Here is an 11,973-nt window from a genome sequence, read left to right as displayed (position 1 = left end):
TGTTACGGTCCAGATGTGTGTCTACATCATGAATACACTCCCTGACCCAAACCGACATGGCTAACAAACCTCTATTTATAAACAACGCTCGGGTCATTCCACGTCAAATCAACCAGGCGTGACACCCGCCCTTCCAGATTGTTCCAGAGTGTTTCCAGCAGTTACGAAACATCTAAGATACGTATTGCTGTCAGTGGAAACATCGTCCTCCTCTGAGCTTGTTCTCCTAGGACTGTCAGCTGGCGGAGTTCTCCTGCAGCAGACCTGTTCCCTCTCTGACACACACCTCCTCATTGCAAACTCATTGCAATCAGAGATGCAGGGGAGTCGTGGTTAGTAGTCTACACGGCTCGAGCTCACGCTCTCTCTGTGTCTTTCTCTCTGTCTTTTTCCCATACTCTCTCTCTCTCTGTCTTCTTTTTGTCATTTTCTCTCTCTCTCTCTCTCTCTCTCTCTCTCTCTCTCTCTCTCTGTCTGTCTGTCTGTTGCTCTCTCTCTGACTTATTTTTGTCGTTTTCTCTCTCTCTCTCTCTCTGTCTCTCTCTCTCTCTCTCTGTTCGCTGTTCATCCCTGTTCAATCATTCAGCTCACGGGAGAGAACCGACGCAGGCAGCGCTCGAATTAGATAACATTTTGTGCTTTCAGTGTTTTGTTTTTTTGTCAGTGTTTTTTTTTTCCGTTATGTAATTGTTGTTGTATGTAAACTGTAGGTTATGTATCTGCCTCACAGGGGGGATTGGAAGTCTGTTCAGTTGACGTCGACTGTGTACGATGACAAACTAGAACCATCTGCTTTTCACCGAGGCTCCCCAAGACAAACAGCACGTTACACAGTGAGACTCACCACGACCGCGATTCTGGGAGACTCCTAATGACTCATTAATTGCACCACTGTTGAAACTTGAAACTTATCTGTTTGGTTCTCCCTCGCCTCCCTCCTTCCCTCCCTCACTATGCAGCAGCTTGTCCCCGTTCCAAGTCTCGTAATGAGTCTTGTTGGTGTTTACAAACCCAGGATTTCTAATTAATTTACTTTGTTTACGCCCTTGTCTGGTCCCCCCCTCCCCCCCACCACCAAGACACCGACAACACACAAACTAAACACCAAATGTTTTAATCAGTACACATGAAATACTTTTTGCAACATTAGACCACAAAACATTAGACTGGAAGCTACTTGTGGCCAAACAATGACAACCGCCTGAATCACTTGGAGCAATTATGAGACCATAAAGTTCTGCATATCAAACATGAGTATTTAACATATACCAGTGGTGGAGGCTGGTGGAGGTAGAAATCGGAGGGCAGACGCATTGTAAATACTCACATGTGTTTGATACCATTCCTTATTCCGTTTAACGCATTACAACGCGCCTGTCCTCCGATGTCTACCTCCACCGGCCTCCCCTGTCCTCCGATGTCTACCTCCACCGGCCTCCCCTGTCCTCCGATGTCTACCTCCACCGGCCTCCCCTGTCCTCCGATGTCTACCTCCACCAGCCTCCCCTGTCCTCTGATGTCTACCTCCACCAGCCTCCCCTGTCCTCCGATGTCTACCTCCACCAGCCTCCCCTGTCCTCCGATGTCTACCTCCACCAGCCTCCCCTGTCCTCCGATGTCTACCTCCACCGGCCTCCCCTGTCCTCTGATGTCTACCTCCACCGGCCTCCCCTGTCCTCTGATGTCTACCTCCACCAGCCTCCCCTATCCTCTGATGTCTACCTCCACCAGCCTCCCCTGTCCACCCGGTGGTGGATACATGGAAAACTGCCCCCCCCCCCCCAGAGTCAAGTGTTCGGATGTCAGAAATGCACCACTTAGATGGCCATAGCAGTGAACCTGGTCCAGGCGTCTCCTGTTAGCACGAGAGTGTGGAGCAAAGCTGATTAAAAAAGATCCTCGCCGTGATAAGATCACATCCAATTAATAAAGATTATTCTGGCGACTTCTAACACAAGCTATCTGCAGTTCCATCTTATCTCTCCTTATCATTCTGGGGCTTTCATCTGTCAGAATGAGCCACTTGTACTCGTGATGTTGCACATGGCGGTGTCTGTTGTCTTGATTTGAGATATGGGGGCCTGTATTCATATTTAAACATATGATGATTGTAATGACACCTGTCATTCATTCAGCCTGCACCTTTTCGGTAGTTTTTTATTTTTTTATGTTCCATTTAATTTAATGCGTTACTTACTTATATGTTTTTTCGTGTAACTGAAATAAACGACTACTATTACTATATCAGGGGAGGCTGGTGGAGGTCGAAATCAGGGGACGGGCTCATTGTAACGCACGCATGTTTGATACCATTCAATTTTGTGCATTCCAATGAGCCTCTGTCCTCTGATTTCTACCTCCCCTGGTTTTCTACCTCCACTAGCCTCCCCTGGTGTTCTACCTCCACCAGCCTCCCCTGGTGTTCCACCTCCACCAGCCTCCCCTGGTGTTCTACCTCCACCAGCCTCCCCTGGTGTTCTACCTCCACCAGCCTCCCCTGGTGTTCTACCTCCACCAGCCTCCCCTGGTGTTCCACCTCCACCAGCCTCCCCTGGTGTTCTACCTCCCCCAGCCTCCCCTGGTGTTCTACCTCCACCAGCCTCCCCTGGTGTTCTACCTCTGCCAGCCTCCCCTGGTGTTCTACCTCCACCAGCCTCCCCTGGTGTTCTACCTCCCCCAGCCTCCCCTGGTGTTCTACCTCCACCAGCCTCCCCTGGTGTTCTACCTCTGCCAGCCTCCCCTGGTGTTCTACCTCCACCAGCCTCCCCTGGTGTTCTACCTCCACCAGCCTCCCCTGGTGTTCTACCTCCACCAGCCTCCCCTGGTGTTCTACCTCCACCAGCCTCCCCTGGTGTTCTACCTCCACCAGCCTCCCCTGGTGTCCTACCTCCTACCTGCTCCGTACTGTAGATGAACCGTAAAGAGAACAGATGTAATCATGTCATCACGAAGCAGAGCTCTCCAAGGAATGTTTCCAACATCTTGTGGAATCAATGCCGCGATGAATTGAGGCCGTTTGGAGAGCAAAGGGAGGGCCCTATGTGTCCTGTATGTCAATGTTTATGAATGTTGTTTTTTTATAGCCTCTGGGCTAAGTGGAGAGTCGAGGACTCACTTCACCCCTGGTGTCCTCACCGACCGTCTTAATGTGTTCCGTGTCACTTCCCTCCGATTTGCACATTGTTAAAATTAAAGTGACAGTTGGAGATGACTTCGTGCTGTCTCTCGTGTTCGCCACAGGAGGATTTTGTACACTGTGATGTTGTGCGGCCTGAAGGCTGTCATCTCCACATACGCTCTGTGTGGTTCAACCTGTGACTCCCAGCGCAAATCACACTCTGAAAGTGTGCTTTTATATATAGAGCGTATGAAACCAAAATGACAGCCAGCACATGCACACACACACACACACACACTCTTCCTGTGTTCTCAGCTGTACACACACACACACACACGCACACGCACACACACAGCCTACATAGAGGCCACAGCACATAAAACATTCACATTGCACCAGAGCTATATGTGACTTGTATTCAACATCAAGCTACCCACTCCCACTACTTCCTCCTACCCTTGAACTTCACACTTACCTCTCCCTCTCTCCCTCCCTCTCCCTCTCCATCCTCCCCAGCTGTACATCCAGACCACCACCCTCACCATCTCCATGAACCTGAGCGCCTCGGTGGCCCTGGGGATGCTCTACATGCCCAAGGTCTACGTCATCATCTTCCACCCGGAGCTCAACGTCCAGAAGAGGAAGAGGAGCTTCAAGGCCGTGGCCACCGCCGCCACCATGTCCTCACGCCTCTCCCACAAGACCAGCGACCGGCCCAACGGAGAGGCCAAGACGGAGCTCTGTGAAAACATGGATCCAAACAGTAAGTAGAGCACCGCCACTCACTCCGCCAATGTGTCATAGACAGCCCAGCAGAGACATAGATAGAACAGGGGTTCTGGCAAACAGTGGGACGGAATCCGACGACGCAATGAACCAAAACATTCCGTGAGACAGTGACGGCTCCAATTTGGGCGCTCTGACGAGGAAGCGATCGTCTCGGAATCCGAGCGAGTGTGGAAACCCCTCGTCTCAAAAGTGGTAGTTTGCCAAACTCTCTGTGTATCTATGATCTTAAAGCTTTCGGAGTTTGCTTTCTCCGCCCCCACGAGCTGAATGACAACACGCAGAGTTTAAATCCTGTGACCCTGGTCTGTTCCTGGGGAGCTTTGACGGCAGAGCCACCAAAGAGGAAGAACTTCAGCAAATGAACTCCTAACCCCCCGACTGAGAGGGAGTGGGTTTGATTAGAGAGAACAAGGGAAATCTAACGGAGGTAGACATCGGGGGACGGGGCTCATTGTAATGCGTCGGACGGAACGAGGAACGGTATCAAACACGTGTCGCATTCCAATGAGCCCTGTCCTCTGTTTTCTACCTCCGTCAGCCTCCCCCTGGTTAGGGAAACGGGGGCTCCATGGACTGACCAGGGTGTTGTTTAAACAGACATTAGCATGCCAGGCTGACTCAGTTTGTTTTCGCCTCAGTTTCCAACTGAAACGGAGCATCACTGTGGGGCGACAAAATCTGCCCGGCAATTATTCAACACATTAGTGGTTTATTTACCTTCTGTTTATCATGGAAATTGCTCTAATCATGCCCGGTATTTATGTTTTAGGATTAGACCGTTTATCCGTTACACCGACATGTATCCATATATATGAGGTATTATACATATAAAGACGCGGCGGCTTATACCAGTCGGTATAGCTTTCTTTTCAGATGTGTTTCCTGCAGTAAGTTTTAAAACGCAGAGCTCGGCGACGCTTGGAACACTGAATCGGTCGTATACCTGTAATAACACAGTTATACACTCTGTCATTAGTACATAGTACACACATAGTCATTGAGTTTACAGTAAATGTTATTGTGCTAAAACCTTGTTTAGAACAACTAGCTAAATGAAGTGTGTCAGGTGAGAGTCGTGGTGTCAAAGAGCTGCACCCCCCCCCCCCCCCCCCTCCCCAAAATGGATGATACTACTACACATGGACGATACTGGTCATAGAGTCAACATTTGAAAACATGTATATTCCTCTGGCCTGTTGTCTTCCCTCTCGCATGGCTGCATGAGAGACTAGGACAAACACAACCTCCAACACCACCTCCAACACATCAAACACACTCTCCGTTTACAGACCATGAAAGGCTGCTTGGTTGTGTGTACAGTAACACCGTGGGCTACGTTTTAACGATATAAAAGACAGTCTTAGCGCAAATGAGGGCACAGGCGAGGGTGACGCTATTGGGATGTGTCTGAAATCTGAGTGTTGTTTTTTCGAGGCCGTTTTTTTCGGCACACATGGTTGTATTGACCTGCTTACTGTCATGGACATGTCTCCATTACCGTTATTCCACCCACCTGTTACCGTCGACACAAATTGCCAACAAGCCTGTGCTTGGCCCCATGACAGAGGAGCGTCTCTCTGATTCTCTGTGTTGGATGAGCTAAGGCTGTCAGGGTGCTGTGAGAACACGCTTGCTGGGCCGATGTGACCCGATTGAGGGTTTTGAGACTGTGTTAGCTTGCTGAGCTAAAGCCATTAGCACCAGTGTCAGGCTAGGCTGCTGGTCTACACACGCGTGGTCCCGACCTGGTGAATGTGAACAACGCAACGATCTGATGACCAACAGTGTAAAGTGACTGTAGCCCAACAATAGTACACACAGTTTCTCTACTGTATATAAATATATATTTGTTTTTAAGTATGCTGGTCCTAGCATAGATTAGTTTTTCTTATGATGACTGATGGATAGGTGATTCGCTTTCTTAAACAAGTGTATTTGTTGTAAGTCGCTTTGGATAAAGGTGTCTGCTAAATGTCTAAAATGTAAACATGATATAATGGTTAGCCTGATCAGACTCAATGTCCTGGCTACCCCCCCACCCTCCGATACAGAAATCAGCATGGACTGATTTCTGATCTGGCTGCTGCTGCTGCTGTTGTCTTGGCCTCTTGCTTGTTGACGCATGAACACTTAAGGGCTCTGCACTCTGCACACAGCGTTCAACATTCCATTTTGAAGTTTGAATGGAAGTCTATGAGAACATCGCATTTCAACACACACGGCCCCGATTTTAATCGCACGGCGAAAATTCGATTCCATTCATTTTGAATGGGAAAAAGCACAAATTTGACAGTGCGACAAAACTCGCACGCCGTGTGCTTTGTCCCATTCAAAATGAATGGAATCGAATTTTCGCCGTGCGATTAAAATCGGGGCCGTGTGTGTTGAAATGCGATGTTCTCATAGACTTCCATTCAAACTTCAAAATGGAATGTTGACGCGCAACAGAAATCGCACGCTGTGTGCAGAGCCCTTTAGTCCCCTAACCCGTGGGTGTGGAGCAGCAGGGGAGGCTGGCGGAGGTAGGAATCGGAGGCCGGGGCTCATCGTAACGCACAGAACGAACGTAATGAGGAACGGTATTCAATCAAACACTTCAAGTAGGTAACGCTGTAACGTGTTCGATACCGTTCCTCATTCCGTTTCCGTGGCGTTTCATAAGGCCCGGTCCTCCGATTTCTACCTCCGCCAGCCTCCCCTGGTGTCGATGCAGACCGGGAGAACACAGAGGCCGCTCCACACTCACACCGCTGCATTCAGAGGACATGTACAGTATGCCAAGCTTCAAAACTACATGTTTTGTCATGTTCGCGTGTAAACGGCTGGCTGTCCCCAGACCCACGTCTGATTTGACTGGTCACATGACTAACGCACTGCCTTCGCCCAGAGGCTCCTCCTCCTTCTTGCCTGCGCCAGCTTGCTTCCCGAAAATGAACGTGACATTGAGATGACACCTCTGTGTGGTCACATGACAAGGCTCTCTCTGCCTTTCACCGATAGGCTGAGAGAGATAACTCACGTTATGTCATGTTTTTTTGTTTTTTTTCTCCAACAGGCTAATTTTCATAATTTATCACAGGTAAGACCCAAATTAATCTTCTATCTTTTTTTTTTCCTTCTTTTTTTTTATGATGACCTTGTTCCGTTTCCGAGGTTGGGATGGAGGACGTGTTTGCAATGCTAATGAATCTTCCACTAGCTATTCATGACCACCTTTAGAATCCCCCCTCATAACCTGAGGAAAATGGAGAGGGTGATAAGACTCTATTGACTCTCGTCTATTGAAGTGACCTGGAGAGAGGTGATTAGGTACGCTGTTCTAGACAAGGTGTCCTACCTCCCTCCATGGTTTTGGATACAATGTTCTAGATTTATGTTTGGGGTGAATTGACCCTTAAAAACAGAGGTTTTTCTAAGCCTGGTCCGGTGGATCTAAAGGATGAGCAGGCTTTTGTTACCAATCCACAACTAACTTAATTACTTTACAATACAAATATACAGTACATACATCTTTTTCACAGGGAGAAATTTGTTCATAACATTTCTGCAAACCACCCGCTCACCCTTGTTGACTATATGGGAAACGGGAAAAGGGAATAGTTCCTAATCTCTGATGTATTCTCTAAACCTGGGACGAGATGTAATGACGGTGATGAATAGGAGGCAATAAGTCATCGGTCTCATGTCACTCACACAAGTTTTCCCATGCATAGAAATGTGACAGAAATATGAAATATGTTTTCGTGCATCTGCTGACCTTGTCCACTTCGTTGATATGCGTTCTAAATTCATAACACAGTCCATCATTTCTTAATGGATGTTCTAACGCCACATGCACTCTTCATCTAATCAATAGTATCTACAGCACAATGCAGACCTCCTTGACCCCTCCCCCTTCACCCCATTGGTTCAGGGAGATAAATCTCCAGAGCCAATCACCGCTAACACGCTTCTGTACCAGGCCTGGCTGGCGGAGGTAGAAATCAGAGAACAGGCTCATTCCTAATTACAATGACCTGTCCACCGAATTAGGTATCATTCTTCATTCCGTCCCATGCATCCGATTTCTACCTCCACCAGCCTCCCCTGTTCTAAAGTCGACAGCCTCTAAGCCTCCACCAGCGTCTACTGTTCTACAGTAGACAGCCTCTCTGCTTCCACTTCCACCAGCCTCCCCAGTGTTGTACATAGACGGCCTCTCAACCTCCACTAGCCTCCCCTGTTGTACATAGACGGCCTCTCAACCTCCACAAGCCTCCCCTGTTCTACACAGACGGCCTCTCAACCTCCACTAGCCTCCACTGTTCTACACAGACGGCCTCTCAACCTCCACTAGCCTGCCCTGTTCTACACAGACGGCCTCTCAACCTCCACTAGCCTCCCCTGTTCTACCTAGACGGCCTCTCAACCTCCACTAGCCTCCCCTGTTCTACACAGACGGCCTCTCAGCCTCCACTGGCCTCCCCTGTTCTACACAGACGGCCTCTCAGCCTCCACTAGCCTCCCCTGTTCTACACAGATGGCCTCTCAGCCTCCACTGGCCTCCCCTGTTCTACACAGACGGCCTCTCAACCTCCACTAGCCTGCCCTGTTCTACACAGACGGCCTCTCAACCTCCACTAGCCTCCCCTGTTCTACCTAGACGGCCTCTCAACCTCCACTAGCCTCCCCTGTTCTACACAGACGGCCTCTCAGCCTCCACTGGCCTCCCCTGTTCTACACAGACGGCCTCTCAAACTCCACTAGCCTCCCCTGTTCTACACAGACGGCCTCTCAGCCTCCACTGGCCTCCCCTGTTCTACACAGACGGCCTCTCAACCTCCACTAGCCTCCCCTGTTCTACACAGACGGCCTCTCAGCCTCCACTGGCCTCCCCTGTTCTACACAGACGGCCTCTCAACCTCCACTAGCCTCCACTGTTCTACACAGACGGCCTCTCAGCCTCCACTGGCCTCCCCTGTTCTACACAGACGGCCTCTCAACCTCCACTAGCCTCCACTGTTCTACACAGACGGCCTCTCAGCCTCCACTAGCCTCCACTGTGTTGTACACAGACAGCCTCTCTGTTCTGCACTGAATCCCAGTCCTCTCTGTTCACGCTACACAAGACAGGGCCATGCAGCACAGCACACAGACACCTCCCCTCCCCTCTCCTCCCCTCCCCTCTGTTCATCTCTCCTCTCCTCTCCTCTCCTCTCCTCTCCTCTCCTCTCCTCTCCTCTCCTCTCCTCTCCTCTCCTCCCCTCTCCTCTCCTCTCCTCTCCTCTCCTCTCCTCTCCTCTCCTCTCTTCTCCTCCCCTCCCCTCTGTTCAACTCTCTTCTCCCCCTTCTCCTCCTCGCCTCCCTCCCTCCCTCCCTGTCCTCTCCTCTCTGTCATGTCTCCCTATAGACTACTGAGCCATCTGCATCCCTCTGCAGCAGCTCTCTCTCCTCTCTTCTCCCTCCATCTTTCAGCCCCCCCCCCTCCTACCAAAAGACTGCGAGGATGACTCACACACTGAGAGTATTCAGGGGGAGTTGAGTTGTTTACCTTGATTAGAATGCCCCAAAATGGTTTGGGGACCAAATTGCTGTTCTGAGCACTCCCAGCATTTAAGTCGGTTAATTTATAGTCTAAGCACCAAATCAGCGGTTCAGTAGATTGAGGAGTTTGGGAGAGGCCCGGCGGAGGTAGAGATCGAAGAGCGGGCTCGTTGGAATACACGGAACGGAATGAGGAATCTCGGTATCTGATTACCTGCTTCCCCTGACGTTCATGAGACGTCACATTCCTGACCCAGGCCCGTGTCGGTTTGCGTCAGTCCGGTTCTGATGGACGGATCCATTATGTATGAACGCTCAGGGGCTCCCGGAGTGATTAGATGAGACGTTAGATCACTCATCATCATTCCTGCACACTCTAATAACGTTTAGGATGATGTATCATTCTATAATTCATAATGTGTAATTCCAGCTTTTGACAATCGCCATTCGAGGGCGTTTGACATTTCATTGTCTTGGCAGTAAGGTACATTACATTTACATGCAAATGTAATTTAAACATGAAATCCCAACAATAAACATAATTCACTACTTTGCATATAGTGTTTATGTATACGATACTATATATATACTATAGGTATGTGCTTATGCATGTATACAGTATGAATTATAGTTCAGGTCTTTTTCAATAAAACACAACAAACAAACATTATGCAGTCACACATTAGCATGATTAGAACCATGGCGATGGCAGCTGTGTGTTAATCCACTGTGTTGACTGGAATCGCTATGGCAACAGATTCAGGTGGGCCAGTGACACCGCCAGCATATAATATGCATGATATGGCGTGCTCTGTTATTTCTCTCTCCCTCTCCCCCTCTCCTCCGTCTCTCTCTCTCTCACTCTCTCTCTCTTTCCCTCCCTCTCACTCCCTCTCCCTCCCTGTCTCTCTCTCTCTCTCTCTCCCTCTCCCACTCTCCTCCGTCTCTCTCTCACTCTCTCTCTTTCCCTCCCTCTCACTCACTGTCTCTCTCCCTCTCCCACTCCCCTCTGTCTCTCTCTCTCTCTCTCCCTCTCCCCCTCCCCTCTGTCTCTCTCTCTCTCTCCCTCCCTCTCACTCCCTCTCCCTCCCTGTCTCTCTCTCTCTCTCTCTCTCTCTCTCTCGTGATGGATGATGGTGCTGTTCCAGGTTAAATCAGCCTGTCGTGTGATGGTCATGCAGGGGAGGCGGGGTGGGGGGAGGGTGGGGTATGAGGGGGTGGGCTTGGATGTTTCACATCAGATGGTTGATACCTATTAATCTAGCAACAATGTATTGCTAACCCTGACACCTGAATCATGGCAATGAGAAGAAAGACCATCAACAATGATGAACTACAGGTGACCATGTGTTGACAGTGTGTAAGCATCCATACAACATCTATAGGGGGTTATCAACAATAGAGAAACACCTTTTCTATTACCTTCTCCCCCGCCTCCCCCATCTTATCCCTTCCCCCCTCCCCCCACACCTCCCCTCCCCTCCCCTCCCTACCCCATCGCCTCCCCCCCCCCCCCCGCGGGTGTAACCAGAGGGGCGTGGCCCATTAAGACGTTTATGGTCCAGCTTTCATACGTTACATTAAAGATGTGGAGCTTCAGGTCAGTGAGGGAGATAATGGCTTTCCTGACTATTCATTAGATCTGAGGGAACGTTACTGCTGTGGTCGGACCCACGCCAGGGCTGCCAGCGCTCTTTAAACAGAGGTCGCACTCTCAGGCCTCTGTGTCTCTCTCTCTCTCTCTCTCTCTCTGAGAGTCACGCAAATTAAAACTCAGATGTGGATATTGTGGAATACATATGTATTCTATTCCCTATGTTCAATGTTTGGAGATCGAAATTGTAATTGGACGCAAACGGATGTGTTTTAGTCAATAATGTTTAGTGAAATGTGCTAGACTGAGGTACACAGTGGCGTACGTGATAGCAGTGTACAGAATGATGATGTTGTGTTATGCTCCATTTAAATGATGTCTCTGAGAAAACATTCATCCAAAATAAACATATTTATTCTCGCTAAGTACTATATTTGTTATAACTGACCTACTTCACAACCAGCTCCACTCTCCCCCAACAGTGGAACAGAAAAGACAGCTGCGCTTAAAAGTCTTTAATCTTTGACCATTTCTCTCCTTCAGGTCCGGCAGCAAAGAAGAAGTATGTGAGTTACAATAACCTTGTGATCTAGACGGTCTCCATCACAGAGAGGAACGAGGAGTCAACGGAGACGCATCTTCTGCCCCTTTGGCAAAAAAAGGTACGAAAAAAAGGCTGATAATGTCCCTGAGCCCTGCTGTCCATCGACTTACCCCTTCGGGAACTAGACTGGGCCGGGGCTCCAGAACTTTCCATAACACACCGGAACTCTCGCCGATGTTTTCACACACTGACGGGAAAAAAGACCAAAAAAAAGAGAGAGACTGAAAAGTTAAAAAAAAAAAAAACATAAAAAAGAATTAAGCTGTCCAGAAAAACGAAGACCGGGGGACTATTCTGGGGAAGTATGAAAAAGATAAATAATTAGGTTTTTTGGGGCAAAATGAC

The 11,973-nt window shown here is 49.2% G+C and overlaps 1 protein-coding gene across 1 annotated transcript in view; it reads left to right on the top strand.

Annotated features, from left to right (window-relative positions):
• Positions 1-11,617, top strand: part of grm7 (glutamate metabotropic receptor 7) — a gene marked incomplete at both ends in the record, with an annotated part of 98,081 nt that extends 86,464 nt beyond the window's left edge. Inside the window, 2 exons of the mRNA XM_080546180.1 lie at positions 3,635-3,881; positions 11,568-11,617. Coding sequence (XP_080402306.1) covers positions 3,635-3,881; positions 11,568-11,617 — 297 coding nt within the window. The remainder of the gene's footprint in view (positions 1-3,634; positions 3,882-11,567) is intronic.
• Between the last annotated feature and the right edge of the window lie 356 nt (positions 11,618-11,973).

The sequence above is a fragment of the Nansenia antarctica genome (genome assembly GCF_963989245.1).
Source record: "Nansenia antarctica genome assembly, chromosome: 15".
Taxonomy (NCBI): Eukaryota; Metazoa; Chordata; class Actinopteri; order Argentiniformes; family Microstomatidae; genus Nansenia; species Nansenia antarctica.
Note: the sequence above shows the minus strand (reverse complement) of the source record. Positions and strands in the feature narration are given on the sequence as shown.